This window comes from Danio aesculapii, chromosome 17, assembly GCF_903798145.1.
Source record: "Danio aesculapii chromosome 17, fDanAes4.1, whole genome shotgun sequence".
Lineage (NCBI taxonomy): Eukaryota > Metazoa > Chordata > Actinopteri > Cypriniformes > Danionidae > Danio > Danio aesculapii.
The window spans coordinates 2,764,202-2,784,895 of record NC_079451.1 but is presented as its reverse complement, the minus strand read 5'-3'; the positions used below and the strand labels follow the sequence as shown (position 1 = coordinate 2,784,895).

The 20,694-nt window shown below is 35.2% G+C and overlaps 2 protein-coding genes across 2 annotated transcripts; both read right to left on the bottom strand.

The window, feature by feature from the left end:
• Nucleotides 1-99: 99 nt before the first annotated feature.
• On the bottom strand, nucleotides 100-1,510 carry LOC130244672 (zinc finger protein 239-like). Its single transcript, XM_056477192.1, has 2 exons — nucleotides 1,442-1,510; nucleotides 100-1,139 (listed from the first exon to the last, which is right to left on the bottom strand). Exons 1-2 carry the CDS (start codon nucleotides 1,494-1,496, stop codon nucleotides 100-102), a joined length of 1,095 nt encoding a protein of 364 aa, XP_056333167.1. The 5' UTR covers nucleotides 1,497-1,510.
• A 5,152-nt stretch (nucleotides 1,511-6,662) lies between these two features.
• LOC130244720 (zinc finger protein 501-like) lies at nucleotides 6,663-20,117 on the bottom strand. Its single transcript, XM_056477243.1, has 3 exons — nucleotides 19,935-20,117; nucleotides 8,224-8,420; nucleotides 6,663-7,904 (listed from the first exon to the last, which is right to left on the bottom strand). Exons 2-3 carry the CDS (start codon nucleotides 8,276-8,278, stop codon nucleotides 6,790-6,792), a joined length of 1,170 nt encoding a protein of 389 aa, XP_056333218.1. The 5' UTR covers nucleotides 8,279-8,420; nucleotides 19,935-20,117; the 3' UTR covers nucleotides 6,663-6,789.
• Nucleotides 20,118-20,694: the final 577 nt, after the last annotated feature.

Here is a 20,694-nt window from a genome sequence, read left to right as displayed (position 1 = left end):
GTGTAAAGAAACTTTATTGAAAAAAAATAAGAAAATTCAAGACTCAAGATACAAAACACCCTTAGCACACGAGAAAATGTCCTGCTGCATTATGCAGCTTTATTCAGTGTGGAGTTTCATGTGTTTCCTAAGCTGAAACAAACGTGTGTATCTCTTCAGACACTGATCACATGAGTATGGTTTCTCTCCAGTGTGAGTCCTCTCATGTGTTTTCAGGCTTCCTGACTGGCTGAATCCCTTGTCGCAGTGTGAACACTTGTACGGTTTCTCTCCGGTGTGAATCCTCTCATGTATCTTCAGGTATGATAACCGACTGAATCTCTTGTCGCAGTGTGAACACTTGTACGGTTTCTCTCCAGTGTGAATCATCTCGTGTGTTTTTAGATAATCTAACCATCTGAATCTCTTGTCACAGTGTGAACACTTGTAAGGTTTCTCTAGGTTTCTTCCAGTGTGAATCCTCTGGTGAAGCTTCAAGTCTCCAGCTGTAGTAAAAGTCTTCTCACACTCAAAGCACATATACTCTTTCACACCAGTGTGGATCTTCTGATGTTTTCTTAAAATTGCCTGCTGTGCAAAACTCTTTCCACACTCAGAACAGGAATACGGTTTCTCCTTGGTATGAACTCTCAGATGGATCTTCAGCTCTGGAGCCCTCAAATATGTTTTGCCGCATTGATCACATCTGTGTGGTTTCTCTCCAGTGTGGATCAGCATGTGTACATTAAGGTTTGATGATCGTGCAAAACTCTTCCCACACTTAGTACATGTGAATGGTTTCTCTCCAGTGTGGATAAACATGTGTTGATTAAGAGCTGATGATTGTGCAAAACTCTTCCCACACTGAGTACATGTGAATGGTTTCTCTCCAGTGTGGATCCTCATGTGTTGATTAAAAGATGATGTGTGTGCGAATCTCTTCCCACACGGAGTGCATGTGAACGGTTTCTCTCCAGTGTGGATCATCATGTGAAGCTTAAGACTGAATTTGGATCTCAGACTCTTTCCACACTGACTGCAGGTAAAACACTTCTTGTCTCTACTTTCCTTTAAAAAAGTACCTTCAGTCAGTAAATGAGGTGTCTTCTTAGCTTTTACCAGGGTTTCCTCTTCGCTTTCCTCATCCTCAACAATAAGGTCTAAAACCAAAGTAGAAAAAGGTTGAGATTTTGGTAAGTCATGATAAATCATCACGTGAAAATATTTCATCTTTATTTAGTTCTTTCTCAACATCAATATGAGATTTGCATATTAAGATACAGTACTTTTAATATACATATCGAATAATTGAGAAATAAATCCACTCAGATCACATTTAATTAGGTTTTTATGATAATGTTCAATAAACATTGGAATAGTCAACTACTGAGTATTAGTTCAGAGGTTTAAATCATTCTTGTTCTTCAGGCTCATTAATAAAGTATCAGCAATAATCACCAACCTGTTTGTTCTTCAGTGTCTTCCTGTTCAGTTCTGCAGGGTTCTGGATCACTCATGTTCTCTCTGTCCTTCAATACAATGTCTTTGCAGATTTCTTTTCTTCCTGATGGTCTGATGCTCGTCTTCACTGGTAAGAATATTCCAGTATTTATAGCTGAACTGACGAGGAGGAGGAGCTTCATTTGAGGAGGGGCTTCAATCATGGAGAAACAGATCTCCCAAAAAAGTGGTTCAGACTGTGGATTTTGTTCACAGACGTAGCAAAGAACTACCACAGTTGCCCAAATCAGATTTTTTTGTTAACATCTACTCATCATATCATGAATTTATTACTGTTTTAATTAAGTTTTAATTTCAGTTCACATATTTATTATTAATAATAAGCTTCCAGGACAAGTTCACTAAAAAAAGATTATAGGCCATGAGCAGAAAAGTTGTACATAGACTGTGTTCAACAGCACAAGAAGCAAATGAGTATCAATAGAAAACACTGAAAAATATTTGTGATTGAAAAGCAAAGCATGAACAACACACATTACAGATAACTTCTGTCAACTTTCACTATGGATGAACTGCGCTCATTTACGTACATTTTAATTGACAAATTATAAACTTAAATTGAACCCTACTGAAAAAAACAGCTTAAACCAGCCTAGGCTGGTTTTAAGAGGGGTTTTGGCCACTTACAGGCTGGTTTCCAGCCATTTCCAAAATGACCAGCTAAAACTAGCTTGACCAGCCTGGTTTAAGCTGGACATAGCTGGTTTTGGCTGGGCTCACAGCATGGCTAGGCTTGTCAAGCTGGTTTTAGCTGGTCATCTCCCAGCCTGACCAGCTAAGACCAGGCTGGAAATGGCTGGAAACCAGCCTGGAAGTGGCCAAAACCCCTCTAAAACCAGCCAACCAGCCTATGCTGGTTTAAGCTGTTTTTCAGTAGGGAATTCATGTAAAATTGAATCCATAACTATTTATTCTACCAAATTACTTTTCCAAGATTCAGTTTCATATACGCAAATAGCAGCACAGCCTAAAACTTTAACATTAAAATTGAATTACTTTAAATCAAAACATATCTCCAACATTTTCTTGTGAATTAACACACGTTCACTAGTTTAAAAAAAGATTAAGCTATTCGTACTTGTAACGTGTGACTGTCATAGTTGCTGGCCTTATCATCATTGAACCACTAAATCAGACGGGTGTTTTTGAATACCAGAAAATAGACTTTATTACAACATAATAAAGCCGAGAATGTGCAGAGCAGACCTCCGAGCAACCTGACGTCTCTCCTGGACAATTCTAAAGTATTTTGTGTTCTGTGCTCACATTTCATACAGTTTCTCTGCCCCACGTCTTACCAGCTCAGGTCTACGTAAGCAATTGTTTTCACACCAGAGATGTCACTTCATAGATTCAACTTCTTCTAAGTGTTTACACACATTGCATTGACGGTACATTAACTTAATAATATGTTACTCCTGAATGCCTTTCTCAGATATAGCTTGAGTATTTAACATATATAATATGCGATTCACATATTCAGTTATTCCACATAATCAGACATACTTCAGCATAGCCTTCTAATAGTGTTGCTCCTGTGCAGGCTTACTCATCTTACACAAACCCAGTTTAGCCTGGCTCATGTTTACTGCACACTACTACATACTTTTAGAGAATAAAGAAATCTTCATGACCATCAACACTGGACACATTAGGTGATCATGGTGTTTGAGAGTCTTTTGACAGTAAAATGAGCTTAATGGGGGAATTTACACATGAGATTTACACATTCGCATAATCAACGAGGTGAAAACATCAAGTATTTACATGAAAAATAGGGTTTCAGCAGGTGATTATACTGATGGGCCTCAGACTATAACACATAAAGTGAAAGACCATTGAGTTTTTTGTAGACAATTGAGTCATATTATGTAACCAGCAAATATCCATAGGTTATATTTTACATTGCATTGTATTTCTAGATTTTATCTTAGCTCTCATCTATTTATAGCCAATGAATGATCAGGATTACTACATCAAACCTTAAGCCACGTTATTCTACTAAGGGTGAGTAAAATTAACCTCAGAGGGTAAAACTGTTACAGTTTCTGTGGTGGAAATTGGTATTAATCGAATGACTTAATGCTGGCGAAAATGTTTATACCTTAACATGTAATAGTTTTAACTTCAGTTTTTTTTTCAGGAGGTTGTTACTTTCCACAATAATTATATATATATATATATATATATATATATATATATATATATATATATATATATATATATATATATGACCTGTTTTGTTACTAATAATCTAAATGAATTCAAATATACTGTACTGAATATGAGTCAACTCGTCCAGACGTCTGACTGTTTTGGCATGGTTGCCCATAGATTAATCTGCAATTATGTGACCTGTGGATTATCCAGTGACCCAGGTACCTATGGACAAGGATAAGCAGATAACTAAGAAAAGTTGAAGATGAGCTTAAAGTTCTGCGAAAGAAAAGAACCGTCCACAGTGTGTGCAAGACCCTAAAAAAAGATGCAGACAGCTTTGCAGAAAAATCTAAAAGTATGGCAGGGGCAAAGATGGCTGAACCGGTTACGAATTCAAACATCCTAAAAAAAACGCTGCAAGTAGAAGAGAGAAAAGAACTGACGAATAGCAAAAGTAGATTAAGAGAAAAACCTCTGAGCGATGAGAAATATAATGCTGTAAAACAACGTGACTGAGTTTGAACTTTATTTAGATAGCCGAAGCTATCAATTTAATAATTTTGAGCCCTCTCTCTGAAATCTTTAGCCTCTCTTTGGCATCTCCAACAAACAAAAAAATCCTGGCTGTGTCCAAAAGCGCCTACTACTCGAGTAGGTGCTATGTTTTAATTTACTACACAACTGACACGAAATAACAAAGATATCTGATCTTACAAGATGGCGCCAGTCATGCTCATATAAATAATGAAAGAAAACCAACCATGCTGTTTGAAAAACCTGCTTCCTTTACTCACGTCTTTGTTCCATCCCTTCAGTATCCAAGGGAAGGACTCAAGAACAAGATGTGAGGACAGATGTATTAAGCGAAATGATCCTTGCTTCATTTAAAGTGTCATTATTTAATGACACACTACACCACTGGGTTTTGTTTACACGTCAGGATTCTTTACTACGAGGTGTCACAATCCAACCCCATTCTGAATATTGCTACACACAAAACTGCTGATAAAGAATCCTAGGCTGTCTGAAATCTTGACCAGCCTGGATTAAGCTGGACATAGCTGGTTTTGGCTGGGCTCCCAGCCTGTGTAGGCTGGTTTAAGCTGTTTGTTTCAGTAGGGATAGCATACGTTAATGCTTTTAGTTTATAGTAGGTTATTTATTAAGAAATGCTTAACACGCCAATTTTTACCGCCTCAGGCTCCTGTACAGATTCTATATGGTATCCCTGCACGTCTAAATCTGACGCTGAGGGTTCCTGACCAAGCGTCAATATATGACGAGTTGGGAGTGAGAGCGTGTTGCACATGGGCCTAGTGGTTAGAACAGTTCTGCAGTGGTGTCACAGTTGTAGCAGTAGATTCTTCAAGGAAATATATAAACAATATTCTACTTAATAATAATAAAATGATAATAATCATTATCTTTCTTAATGGGTGACGCGGTGGTGCAGTAGGTAGTGCTGTCGCCTAACAGCAAGAAGGTTGCTGGTTTGAGCCTTGGCTGGGTCAGTTGGTGTTTCTGTGTGGAGTTTGCATGTTCTCACCGCATTCGCGTGGGTTTCCTCCGGGTGCTTCGGTTTCCCCCACAGTCCAAAGACATGCGCTACAGGTGAACTGGGTAGGTTGTAGTTTATGTTTATGAGTGTGTATGGATGTTTCCCAGAGGTGGGTTGCAGCTGGAAGGGCATCCGCTGCGTAAAACATATGCTGGATAAGTTGATTAATAAAGGGACTAAGCCGAAAAGAATATTAATAAATGAATTTTCCTTAGTAGCCTACTGTAAATTACAACCATAAACAATTTATATGATTTATATATGAGATTAGAATATTTGTTAGCTAAGTAGTTTTATGTTTTAGCATAGAATATTAAATATTCTCAATCATATTTGTAAAGGAAACATTAGACTTATATGTTCCGTTTACATTTGTTTCAGTTAATATAGAAAACGAGTGCGTATTTTTACTAAAACGAAGTGAAAGTTATTTATAACTAATTTCGAGAGGATCACATGCTTATGATTGCTAGCGGCTGGACTCCCATTATCCAATTCCCAATGCACCAATCAGACGACTCCTAAGCTACTATAAATACCCTAGGTTAAGTATCACTGCTATCTTCGTTTTGAAGAATCCCCCTTCCACCCCTACTCCTCCTCCTTCCTAGATGGGTGACACGGTGGCCCAGTTTGCACGTTCTCCCCGTGCCCATGTGGGTTTCCCCGGGGTTCCCCGGTTACCTCCCACAAATCAAAAACATGCAACCTAAGTTTATTGACTAATCCAAATCAACACCATAGTCTTGCCCCTACCTAGTACTTATTTCTTTAAGAGCAACTACTATCTGCTCTTCAGCCACCATGACAGGGGAGTTCTCGAGATCTAGCTAAGCTCAAACTCCCCTCTCATCTTGCAACGGTAGGGAGCCCCGGGCTCGAGGATCTTATGAGCTCAGGGCTCTTTCCCGGTACAGCATGCCAAAGTAGCTCATAATCAATCCTCAGCTAAGCGTGAACTCTTGAATATTGGATTTTTTACGTGCATGTGGGTGTAAAATAATAGAATTTCAAACAAAAAATGTTCATTTTTTCTAAAGAAGTTGTTACTCCACACTGTTTAGAGCGTCATTATGGAGGCTTTACGGTGTAACTAACATGGTTCAAACGATGGATCTGCGACAGATAAACTACGGTTTTGAGAAGCACTCGTCACTACAGCGTTCATTTTTTCAAATGAAGCATTGTACTATGATAGTTCTGCCACTAGTTATGTCGTTGTTTGGGAAACGCACCCCAAAATGGAATATTTTAAAACACAGAGCTTCATTTCAGTTGTGATTTATCTGAACATTTGTGACAGCTGATATCAAGATGTGAGTCTAAACTACCTTTTTTAGGAGTTAACAAACTTAATATATGTTTTAATGTTGAAAAAATAGGATCCGCTGAAATCAAGCTTGGATTCTGCTCTACAAAGTAAACATTGTGAGAATCTTGAAACTCAGAGTAAAAAAACTTTATTGATTAAAAGATAATACTCAAAACAAATGGTTAGACCAGTATTTTCTGAAATTCAGAAACAAAACGTCCTTAGCACATGAGAACATGTCCTGCTGCATTGTGCAGCTTTATTCAGTGTGGAGTTTCATGTGTTTCCTAAGCTGAAACAAATGTGTGAATCTCTTCAGACACTGATCACATGAGTACGGTTTCTCTCCAGTGTGAACCCTCTCATGTGTCTTCAGGTTTGATAACTGACCAAATCTCTTGCTGCAGTGTGAACACTTATAAGGTTTCTCTCCAGTGTGAATCCTCTCATGTGTCTTCTGGTTTGATAACTGACTGAATCTCTTGTCGCAGTGTGAACACTTGTACGGTTTCTCTCCAGTGTGAATTCTCTGATGCAGTTTCAATTCTCCAGCTGTAGTAAAAGTCTTCTCACACTCAAAACACATATGCTCCTTCACACCAGTGTGGATCTTCTGGTGTTGTCTTAAACTTGCCTGTTGTGTAAAACTCTTTCCACAGTCAGAACATGGATAAGGCTTCTCATTTGTAAGAACTCGGAGATGGACCTTTAAATCTGAAGAGCTCAAAAAAGTTTTTCCACAGTGATCACACTTGTGTGGCTTCTCTCTAGTGTGAATCCTCTCATGTGTTTTCAGGCTTCCTGACTGACTGAATCTCTTGTCGCAGTGTGAACACTTGTAAGGTTTCTCTCCAGTGTGAATCCTCTGGTGCAGTTTCAATTGTCCAGCTGTAATAAAAGTCTTGTCACACTCAAAGCACATATACTCTCTCACACCAGTGTGGATCTTCTGGTGTTGTCTTAAACTTGCCCGCTGTGTAAAACTCTTTCCACACTCAGAACATGGATAAGGCTTCTCATTTGTATGTACTCGGAGATGGACCTTTAAATCTGAAGAGCTCAAAAATGTTTTTCCACAGTGATCACACTTGTGTGGCTTCTCTCCAGTGTGGATCTTCATGTGTTGATAAAGTGTTGATGGTCGTGCGAATCTCTTCCCACACGGAGTGCATTTGAACGGTTTCTCTCCAGTGTGGATCATCATGTGAAGCTTAAGACTGAATTTGGATCTCAGACTCTTTCCACACTGACTGCAGGTAAAACACTTCTTGTCTCTACTTTCCATTAAAAAAGTACCTTCAGTCAGTAAATGAGGTGTCTTCTTAGCTTTTACCAGGGTTTCCTCTTCGCTCTCCTCATCCTCAACAATAAGGTCTAAAACTAAAGTAGAAAAAGGTTGAGATTTTGGTAAGTCATGAAAAATCATCAAGTGAAATATTTCATTTTTATTTAGTTCTTTCTCAACATCAATATGAGGTTTGTATATTAAGATATAGCCCTTTTAGATGTAGGGTTTGAGAATGTTTTGAAAATATAGAAATATAAAATAAATTCACTCAGATCATATTTAATTTGTTTTTTTAGGATAATAAATGTTCAAAAAACATGGAAATATTACTGACAATATGTTAAGAGATTTAAATCATTCTTGTTCTTCAGGCTCATTAATAAAGTATCAGCAATAAACACCAACCTGGTCGTTCTTCAGTGTCTTCCAGTTCAATTCTGCAGGGTTCTGGATCACTCATGTTCTCTCTGTCCTTCAATAAACTCTGTCTTTGCAGATTTCAATTCTTCCTAATGGATGCTAGTCTTCCAGTATATATAGCTGAGGAGGAGGGGGAGGAGCTTCAACAGAGGAGGGGCTTCACTGAAGGAGGAGGAGCAGATCTAAAAAATTAAAATAATAAAAAAACAGACGTTCACAAAATTCTATATTTTTTTCTGTACAGCGAGTTTGTTTAAAAATAAAAATGGATCCCAGAAATGAGTCCATTCTATCTGTTTTTTATTTTAAAAAATAAATAAATATAAAACCACACTGTAAAAAATAAACGTTATTTTACAGGTAATTGTCTGTATTTTTTTACAGAATTTTTCAGTTTTTTCATTATACAGTGAATACCTGTTGTTTTACAGATATGTTCTGTAATAAAAAAATCTTACATTAAATTTACAGTTATTGCTTGTATTTTGGTATTACATTCTTTTTCTGTTTTTTAAAGGAAATGTTCTGTATTTTAAGAGAGTAACACGTAATTTTACGTTAATATTTACAGATTATTCCTGTAAAAATAAACTGTAAAAAATAAATGTTATTTTACAGATAATTGTCTGTATTTTTTTACAGAATTTTCCTGTTTTTTCATTATATGGTGAAATATATATTTTTACAGATATTTTCTGTATTTAAAAATTCCAACATTTAATTTACAGATAATTGTTAGTATTTTGGTATTACATGTTTTTTCAGGTGGCGCAGTGGGTAGCACAATCGCCTCACAAGAAGGTCGCTGGTTCGAACCTCGGCATGAGTCAGTTGGCATTTGCATGTTCTCCCCGTGTTGGCGTGGGTTTCCTCCGGGTGCTCCGGTTTCCCCCACAGTACAAAGACATGCGGTACAGGTGAATTGGGTAGGCTAAATTGTTCGTAGTGTATGTGTGTGAATGAGTGTGTATGGATGTTTCTCAGTGATGGGTTGCAGCTGAACAGGCATCCGCTGTGTAAAACATATGCTGGATAAGTTGACAGTTCATTCCGCTGTGGCGACCCCTGATTATTAAAGGGACTAAGCCGAAGAGAAAATGAATGAATGAATGAATTAATTAATGTTTTTTCAGTTTTTTTAATTAAATTTTCTGTATTTTCAGAGAGTAATGTGTAATTTGACTTTAATATTTACTGATTATTCCCGTAAAAATAGGTTAACAAAAATCGAACCACATTTAAAGTGATTTAGTACCATTGAAGATATAATCATCCCTTACAGAAATGTCACATGATTTTGCATGTGAAGTTTCACTTGACTACATGTGCATGTGAAATTGCACATATTATTCATTCATTTTCTTTTCGGCTTAGTCCCTTTATTAATCTGGGGTCGCCACAGCGGAATAAACCATCAACTTATCCAGCATATGTTTTAAGCAGCAGATGCCCTTCCAGCTGCAACCCATCACTGGGAACACCCATTCAGACTCATTCACACACATACACTATTGACAATTTAGCCTACCCAATTCACCTATAGCGCATGTCTTTGGACTGTGTGGGAAACGGAGCACCCGAAGGAAACCCACGCCAACACGGGGAGAACATGCAAACTCCACACAGAAATTACCACTGACCCAGCCGAGACTCGAACCAGTGACCTTCTTGCTGTGAGGCGACAGTGCTACCCACTGCGCCTTGCACATATCTGTTTTTGCTAATAAACTTTTCAAATTCTATTTAGAAGATGACTAGTTTACGATAAGAAAATACCTGAAAATAAGTACAAAAACAAGTACAGTACCCTATAGTAGTCCAATTATCACACCATTGGCAAATTAGACTGTACAGCACTACAATGCACAAGTGGAGTAAAGTTGCAGTTTACCTTTTTTTATAGTTGTACTTTAATGTACTGAAAATTAAACTGGCGTTGAACTTTCAATTCAATATGTAGTAATGTAGTTGAACTGTGTTTATACTTCATTATATTGCAATTTTGCAGTAGCAAATATTTTTACTGCAGTTATTCTTTATACTGCTATTGTTCCACAGTTGTACTGCAGTTATTTTTTGTAAGGGTTTGTTATATTGTTTTGTAAAGTATGAAATGTAAAAGTAACACCAAAAGCACCAAGATGTTGAGGTTTACAATAAATAAATAAGTAAAAAACTTGTAGCATAGTGGGCTGAAAATACACATGAATGTCTTTTTTATTGTGAATGTTGAATCTTGCAAAATGTGAACATGCAATTTGTATACAATAGCTCATTCAAATAAATATTTGTAAACAAGGTTGACAAGCAGTTGCTTGGTGAGCATGTTGGAATTAGTTTCATGTGCTCCACATGTTATAACATGGGTTAGACTATTTGTCCGACTTTAACTGCCAGCTGTTCACAGGATAACGTGTCATCTCGAACAAGTCTCCACATGTAGGCACATGAACTTCATGCGTGGTCACATGTGATGATTATGTGGATAAACGTGATTTTTCTGTAACCTGTTAAAGTGAAGATTAAATTGAAGTTATAAATGTCAAATAATAGCCTAGTATTTTAGGCCACATACTGTACAGTACATGCACTGTAAAATACAAAAAAAAATGCTCATTTTAATTATTATATTTATTTTCTATAATATGTATGATGTATGCTATTATATTATTTTTCTCCTAGTGACTAATCACACATATTACTTGTGTATGTATGTTATGACCTGTAAATATTTTTTCTAATCAATCTTTACAGTTACAAGTCAACAAAAAGTTAACTAAACATTACATGGCCTACTTCTGTGTTCGTAACACGATTAGCATAGCAATCATTTTACGACATCAGAACACGACTGAAAGGTGGCAGTCCTGAACACGGGAAGAAAGCGCGCCATCTGAACGGAGACGCGGCCGCGCAAATTTACTTCTCTGCTGTGAAGAGGAAACTCCACATCTGTGAGGTAACGCCAAAACCTTGACTCTAAAGTACCTATCGACGTATTCAAATATACAACTGTCAAAGTGTGCGTTTTGATAGACAAGGCGAGTAATGTAGGACATACGTTATGTTTGCTAAGTAACGTTAAGGTTGCAGCTGAGTTTTAGCTTCAAATTCAACGTTGTCGAATAAAATAATTCCTAATTGCCTTATTTAAAACTTATGCTTTTGTTGTTTTCTGTGGCCGTGTTTTTGACACACAAGTTAGCTGGTTAACTAGGCTAACATTAAAGATTTGCTTAAAATAATAGCAATATGCCACATTAACCTTACGTTACTTCGTTGAGCTTTTTAACGACCAAGATACCGTCTAAAGTGTTATAAAAGATAATGGTTTGGTTTAAAACAAGTCAGCGTTGAGTCTGGCATAAATTGAACGTAAATTAGTTGATATAAAGCTGAAATGCAACGGAAGAAATAGTCACTCATACTGTGCTATTATAGTCACATTTGTAAGGGGAAAACATTAACGTTACAAGCTGCATTTCATTTCAGAAAAGCTTAACTATTCTACAAATTTCACAGAATTTTTCATAAAGATTACAGGCATTTGACTTTTCTGTATAAAATGGGAGTTTGTGAGTTTTCAGTGATTTGTGTTTAGTTATACTTGGATAATTTTTACATAGCAAGCATTTGCAAACTTCTGTCTCTTTTTTTTCACCCTCAGTTGTTTGATTCAAGAATTTAAACGTGAAACTACCTGAAGCAAGAAGGCATTTTCAAGCTCAAATATATCTCTATTACACTGAAGTGAGTATGCAACATGGCAAGTGTTTCAAAAACTTTCACATGTCCTATATGTGGCATTGCTTCAAAAACACTGAAAGGGTATGTAAATCACCAACAGTTACACAAAAATGAAGCTCATAGTGAATATGCCTGTTGTGTAGCTGGTTGCAAATCAAGATTCACAAAGTACAATTGCTTTAAAAGTCATATTTTGCGCCACCATAGACATCCATATTTCAGTGGGAAACAGTACAGGGTCCACTGATATGCCAAAATCCACTTTGTCAGAAAGTGCAATGATCTTAAAGGTCTCTTAGATCATTTAAAATCACATGTTTCGAAGAAAGATTGCCCTTTTAAAATGTGTGGCAAAACCTTTTCATTGAGGTCCTCCTTTACTGATCACCTCTCTAAATATCATAAAAATGCTACATCTTTACAGGTATCAGATGTGTATTTTGTTCATTCTGTGCAGAGTGAGTCACTTGATGTTGCTCAAAATGCACCAGAGGTAAGAATTGATGAGCCAGAGGATATCCTGTGCCCACCTGATATGATATGTGGACTTTATCTCGGTTTTATATGAAGTTATAAGCCAAATACCTTATACCTTCCTCCACTATTCAAATGATTGTGGAACAAATTGACAGTCTTAACTCTGTGTGCCACCAGTATGTAGTTGATCTACTTCTAGGTGCTCTGCAAGCAAATACTCAGTTGAGTGAGTCTGAAATTAAAGATGTTGTGTCAAGTTTAAGTGACAGGTAAATTAAATCTTGCTGGGGTTTCTAGTAAACCATAAAAATGTATATTTTTTACTATTATTATTTCTTCATCAGGGTAGTTAACTGAAAAGGAGAAATAGCCATGTAAGCACTGTTGTAATTTTAAAATTTGACCAATGTGTGTGTTTGTGTAATGTAGGAAATTCTCCCCTGACAGCTGGACGCTTTATGATTGCTGTGGATCAGACCATTGTGAACGATGGTGTCACAAATTGTGGTGATGCCCTTCTGATGATGTTTGTGACCTACTACAGTCTCAACATCAGTTATCCATTGGAAGTTAGTGTAACTCTGGAGTTCATGCAAAGGTAAGCCTTCAAAATGTAACTACAAAATAGATGCTTGGTAGGGAAAATGTGTTTATATATGTGACCAATATATAAAATGATAAACTTTATTTACGAATCGGCTCATTTAATGAATGGACTTTAAATAACACAAGAATAGTCCATATTTAAAAAAAAGCTATTTAATGGTAAATTCCTTACAACATATAATACATTTATGAAGTTTAAGGAGCAACTTCACACAAGCTCTTCTGGCAATTTTGGGAAGATGTATTGGTACATTACAAACAGTCTATTCCTTTTCAATAAATTACAATATTGCAAGTTTTGAGAAATATTTAAGAAAGAGTTGCTTCGTGTATGTATATATCTTGTGGTGCGGCCATCATGACCTTAGTAATCGGTGGAGATGTTCACACTGGCAGCAGATGCTTTAAAGTCATTGTAGGCACAATTGCCTAATGGGAGATACTCAAAATAGAAGTACATCTCAATAAATTTAGATGCCATGTAAAAGCCATGTAATTCAATTTAAATAGTGAAACTCATATATAATATAGATTCATTACACAGACTAATATATTTGTGTTTATTTCATTTACTTTTGATGATTATGGCTTACAGCTAATGAAAACCCCAAATATAGAATATTACTTAGGACCAATTAAAAATAAGATTTTTAACATAGAAATGTTGGACTACTGTAAATTAACATGTACAGCACTCAATTCTTGGTCGGGGCAATTTTTTTCATGAATTACTTTAGCAATGTGACGTGGGATGGTGTGGATCAGTCTGTGGCACTGCTGAGGTGTGAAGCCCAGGTTGCTCTGAAAAATGGCTTTTAGCTCTTCTGCGTTGTTTGGTTTAGTGACATAACTTCCTCTTCATAATTCCTCATAGGTTCTCTTTCCATAGGCCAGAGTTTGCTGGCCAATCGAGCACAGTAATATGGTCCTTCTGACAGTGTGGACAGGTGTCAAATCCTCCTGGAAAATCAAATCAGCATCTCCATGAAGCTGGTCAGCATATGGAAGCATTAGACTACATCAGAGGTGTGTTTCCTGGGCTGAGGACAAAAGACTGCTCAAAAAAAACTCTTAGTCAGTTTACCAAAGTCCTCCTTTAAACTTGAAATTTCCTTTAGAAGTGAGAAGAGGCACATAATCCAAGCTGCTTGAGGTCCAGTGTAGATTTTTCAGTCAGTGGTAGTTTGAGGAGCATGTCATCTGCTTGTGTTGGTCCACTGCTGGTCCACTGCGCAGCCATCTACCAGGAACATTTAAAATACTTCACTGGTTCCCCAGATTAATGGAGTTGCTGATTTGATTTTCCAGCAGGACTTGACACCTGCCCACCTGCTGACACAAGTACTAATACCTGGTTTATGGACCATTGTATCCCTGTGTTCAATTGGCCACCAAACTCGCTCAAATTTGAAGTAGAGAAAGATGTGAGACACTAGACCAAACAATGCAAGAAGTTCTGAAAGCTGCTATCAGAGCAACCTTAAGCTTCATAGCATCTCAGTAGTGCCATAGACTGATCACTTCCATGCCATGCAACATTACTGAAGTGACTCATGCAAAAATTACCCCAACCAAATATTGAGTGCTGTGCATGTTCATAATTTTCAGTAGTCCCAACATTTGTGTTATTGGTCTTAAGTAATATTTTAATTTAAATGAATGTATGTAATATATGAGTTTCATTTTTATAAATTGAATTACTAAAATAAACTTTTCAATGACATTTCAATTTATTGAGATACACCTGTATGGCCATGTCACGTCATAATCAGTCTGCAATCCAAGCTAACCTACAGAAGACATGAAAATGTTAGTGTGGCACAGTATATATATATATTTTAGATTTTGCTGTATTTGGCTTAACCGTTCTTGGGTGGCTCGCCAATGTATTAGATGACTCTAATACATACAATAAGTAAGCTGACCAAAGTTCTTATGGGGAGAAGACTTTATTGAAGACAATGAATAGTGCAGTTCCTCAGCAGTGATGTTAACTCGTCTGTCTTCAAGTAACTTAACCCAAAGTACTGTCTGTGAGACAGTACTTTATAACAAATGATATAACCTCTCCAGAGATTAACAAATGGTTTATTTGGCTCACAACTCTTGAGATCCTGCAGGCCATTTGGTTCACACCTTTTCAGATGCCGATACTTGTTTGCATATGAAACAAGCCATACAATCTATCAATATATATATACATATATATATATATATATATATATATATATATATATATATATATTCATATTGATATATACACATACATACATACATATACATACACACAGTCAATTAACTAGGTTAATTAGGTTAAGTAGGTAGGTTAGGGTAATTAGGCAAGTAACTGTATAATGATGGTTTGTTCTGTAGACAATCCAAAACAAATATTGCTTAAGGGGGCTAATAATATTTACCTTAAAATGGTTAAGCCGAAAATAAAACAAATAAGACTTATATATATATATATATATAGACGATAACCGTTTTCAAGGTTTGGAAAAGTCACGGTTTTAAAATTAAAAAATTATATTTTCAGTAATACCGTTCCTAAGGTGTGTGTAAGATTTTTTTGTTACCTTTTTTTTTTTGTTTGTTTTTTAGGACAACAGTATCTCCAGTAAAAAAAATATCCAAATATGCAGTTTTAAATTGTAAAGAAATCTGTGTTTTTAAAGCAAATGAAGACAGCAAAAGTCAATTATTCATTTAAATTATTTAGCCTGACATGTTAAAATATTATAAGAGCAATTCCATGTAAATGTCAACCTTGCCATGAAAAAAATTACATTTTCACCAAAATACGGAAGCCGTTTCTAAGTTTTTTTGTGTAAGTATTTTACTGTACTTTGGAAATACTCAAAAATGTCTCTGTCAGTGTTTTTAAACAATTATATTTGATTTACCAAAGTCACACAAGTGGCAATTTCACATCTGTCACATCCATAACGGAGAGATGTCACATCCATAATGACACTTTTTCATCATAAATGCAAAAATCTTAAATAAAATAAAACCAATCATGTTTATTCTATAGTGAGCCAACTCTTATCCTTTTGATTAGCATTATTTCTTTTGGGTTGTGCATTTTAATTCACAGAATTTCTACAAAGTATGTTGCATACTGTAAACTCGCTGACTTTTTTGGTCACATCCATAACGCATATTTATTTCCCTCATTTAAAGTACAAAAAATGTCTACAGATTGATATTTTTCTGATCCCTTAACTCTGTAATCAGTAGTTCTGGAAAATATAAATCGATGTTTCAATAAAATGTTAACATATACTTTCTATGTGAATTTATGTTTTAAGTTTTTACTGCAAATGTCACATCCATAAAGCTGGAATTGCTCATAAATATTTCAAAAAATTAAATATATTCTTTTCAAAGAGGAAAAAAGTTGTTTTTTACCCATACATTAAAAAGAATATATTTCAGAGCAGTGAGCACAATACCGTGAAAACCGTGAAACTGTATTTTTATCCAAGGTTATCATACCGTCAGAATGTTATATCGGCCCATGCCTAATAAATATACAGTATATATATATGTATTTAGACAATTGTTGGTAGCACTATATTGAGGTGTAATTCTGTCTTCACAGGTGCCTTTTCAAGATAAATCCAGACAGAGGGACCAAGGTGGAAAAGAAGCAATCTAAAAGACAGCAGTCCATTAATCCCAAGGTTCTTTCTTTGATTGCAAACATTGCAAACTTTGAATGGAGAGAGTAGAATAGTAAGCTTGCATTGCCAGTATCTTTTTCTTTATGCACAGTTTAAACTGTTCATTCTGCTGTTATTATTTTTTGGGAGGCTAAGATGTATATTGTATAGAAATTACTCTAAAAAGATGTTTATGAAAGAATTGTAAAAAAAATTACCAGTAATGTTGCTTTGGTGGTGTTGTTAAATGACTAAATATGTTGTTTCAAGTAACAAATAATAAAAAACACAAAAGTAATTAATGGCTGTGTATTTTTATGCCAATCGTTTTGCAGTTTGTTTTATTTTAACAACAGTAATTATCTGTACCTAAGCTAAACGTTCATCATACTTTTAAATATAATTATTGTTTTAAAGGTATATTACTGTATTTTGAAAATGATGTTAAAAGTAAAAGATTTCATGGAATTATGCAATTAGTTCTTGTATAATTACAATAATAACTTGTAATCTTAGAAAAGGAAATTAATTGTTTTTTTTTTTTTTTTACATTCCATGGAATATTTAAAGACTAATAATTGAAATAACTACTGTAATAATCTGTATTACATTAATGACATGTATAACTTTAGTAATAGTCTGTGTAATTTCAGTGATAACCTGTATAATTTTGTTAATAACGTATATAACTACAGTAATATTGTGTATAATTATGTTAGTAATCTGTGTAATTATTTTAATAACATGTAGAATTACGTTAGTAACCTGTATAATTACAGTGATAACATGTATAATTATGTTAATAACATGTATAACTACAGTAATAACCTATTTAATTAAAGTAATAATATGTATAAGTATGGTAATAATCTGTATAACTACCATAATAACTTGTGTAATTACATAAATAACTTGTATAATTAAAGTTATAACATGTATAATTACAGTAATAAACTGTATAACTACCATAATAACTTGTATAATTACATAAATAACTCGTATAATTACAGTAATAACCTGTATAACTACCATAATAACGTGTATAATTACATAAATAACTTGTATAATTACAGTAATAACATGTATAATTACAGTAATAACCTGTATAATGACCATAATAACTTGTATAATTACATAAATAACTCGTATAATTACAGTTATAACATGTATAATTACAGTAATAACCTGTATAATGACCATAATAACTTGTATAATTACATAAATAACTCGTATAATTACAGTTATAACATGTTTAATTACAGTAATAACCTGTAACTGTAAAACAGAAAACTACTGTTTTTTAACAGTTTATCTACATCTTTTATTCTAACAGTTTTTTTCTGTATTTTTACAGTTTTTTTCTGGCGCCCCTGCTGCCAGAAAATAACCGTTTTTTTACGGGGATTTTTTTTACAGTGCATCTGTTTCAGGGTAAAATAATAACAAGGGGAATTTTCTGGTTACAAAATGAACCAATCTAAATCTTGTATCCTTTTGCTAAACAAAGATGATTGTCAGGATTCTGCCACTCGGGGGTCCGTTCTTCATACGTGGATTACTCAATTAGCTGGATTTTGGCTCATTTCATAAAAACAGAATTAGATCAGGTCAGTTCAAGCAAAGATAATGCTTAAGTATGTACCGAATGCTGATATTTTCTTGTATACAATCAGGGAAATAGTATATATATATATAGTATATATATAGAATAGTATATATATTTAACTATATATATATATTATATATATATATATATATATATAGATGTATTTAACTATATATATATATATATATATATATATATATATATATATATATATATATATATATATATAAAGTAAAAAAAATATATATTAATAAAACTTGAGCAATCTGCACTCCGAAATAAAAGTACAAACACTGCCACCTGGTGGTTCAAAGAGAAATCTTATTGATATGAACTTTTTAGATGCTAACGCGTACATGCACAATATTTGACTTTTAAAAAAAATGGATAATAATTTATGCACATGTTTTGACCGCTAATATGCCGGTGATTGATATCTTTATCGATATCAAAATGCTTTTTTGATGCAAAATTAATTAGTACAGTTATTCCTTACGACGATTAAAAAACTTGAGTAGGCCTAGGCTACTATAATAAAGAAAATCTCTAAATGTAGCACTAAATACATTGATATGCAATGAAATACATAATATTCTTGAGAGATGAAAGTGTAAAGCCTGCAGCTCACAACAAATGACGAAAGACGAAAGTAGCGTGTCTGAAACTTTTAGGATACCGGGTAACAGATTTGCACAATCCATATGCACAGCGCTTTGGCTTGTTTCCCTCGCTCGAAAGCTTGACAGACCTCCTGCGCGTAGCTACGGTTGCTAAGCCATGATTGGTGTGTGGCGGTTTTCGGGTGTGGCTTAGCGTAGGGTCAATTGTTGTTTTGGGATTGTACGCAGAGCGGCATACACATTAATCTAATCTGTAATCTATTTAAAGAGGACAATTTAATAACTCCTATAGTATTGAAACAAGTGAAGTGTGAGTAAATAGTGAGTACATTTTAATCTTTGAGTGAGCTTTTCCTTTAAGGCCTGTGACTACATGAATACTTTAATATTTCAGAGTTTAAAACATCCGGCCACAAGAAATTTGTTGCAACTTTAATAAAGATTAAATAATATACAATGAAGACTATGCAGTGTCAATATCTGAACCTATAGTCTATACCTGAACACTGTCATTCACTTTTATCTTTACTATATTTTATTTACCTATACTTGTAATTTATTTGTTATATATTATTTGAGATTTGCTCCTCTACAAAATCCCCCAATCAATACAAATAAACCTGTTAAATCATCTGGTGAAATTGTATCGCATCGAAATATACATCACAGAAATACAAAATATGGTAATGTCAGATTTTTCCAATATCTTGCAGCCCTAATTCATTCATTCTTTTTCTTTTCGGGTTAGTCCCTTTATTAATCTGGGGTCGCTACAATGGAATGACCCGCCAACTTATCCAGCATTTGTTTTATGCAGCGGATTGCCTTTCAGCTGCAATCTCTGGGAAACATCCATACACTATGGACAATTTAGCCTACCCAATTCACCTATACTGCATGTCTTTGGACTGAGGGGGAATACATGCAAATGCAGGGAGAACATGCAAACTCCACACAGAAACGCCAACTGACCCAGCCGGGGCTCGAACCAGGTATCTTCTTGCTGTGAGGCAACAGCACTACCCACTGCGTCGCAGCCCTAATTCAAGTATACAGATATTTGTTAAACCAGCCTGATCTCACGAGAAAACGTAAGTATTTTACGTTTTGTCAGTTTAGTGGCCAATTCATACGAATTCGTACGAGTTCAGTCGTACGAAATTGTACGATTTTAAAAAGGAGGCGTGGCACCTAACCCCACCCCTAAACCCAACCGTCATTGGCGGATGAGCAAATCGTACTAAATTGTACGAATTAGATTGTACGAATTAGCCACTAAATCAAAAAGTTACGAATTGCCGTGAGATTGTGTTGGTTAAACCCATTGCCATGACTTTCCAAAACTTTTCCAGGCCTGAAAAATGCCATGTCAAAATTCTATTACCTTTTTCGGGGTTTCCATGACCGTGTGAACCGATATTAACGTGTGTGTAAAATTGGTTTTGCTGTGAACATTCCTGTGCCATTTTCCAGTAAAGATCGACTACATTTCTACTTCACAACACAACAGTTTTTATGACCAGGATGGGATGGAAATGAAATCATTGACCAGAAGCTTCTTTTGGTGGCCTAATCTTGATGTCAACATTGAGAATGCCGTTGGTCAGTGTGATGCATGTTTAACAACAGTGTAGTATACATTGTCCTTTCCCTGAACATACTTAGAAATTAGCTTCAGGGAAGTGGCTTTAGCTTTATGGAAGTTTGTTGCCTTGATAATAGAACATATGAG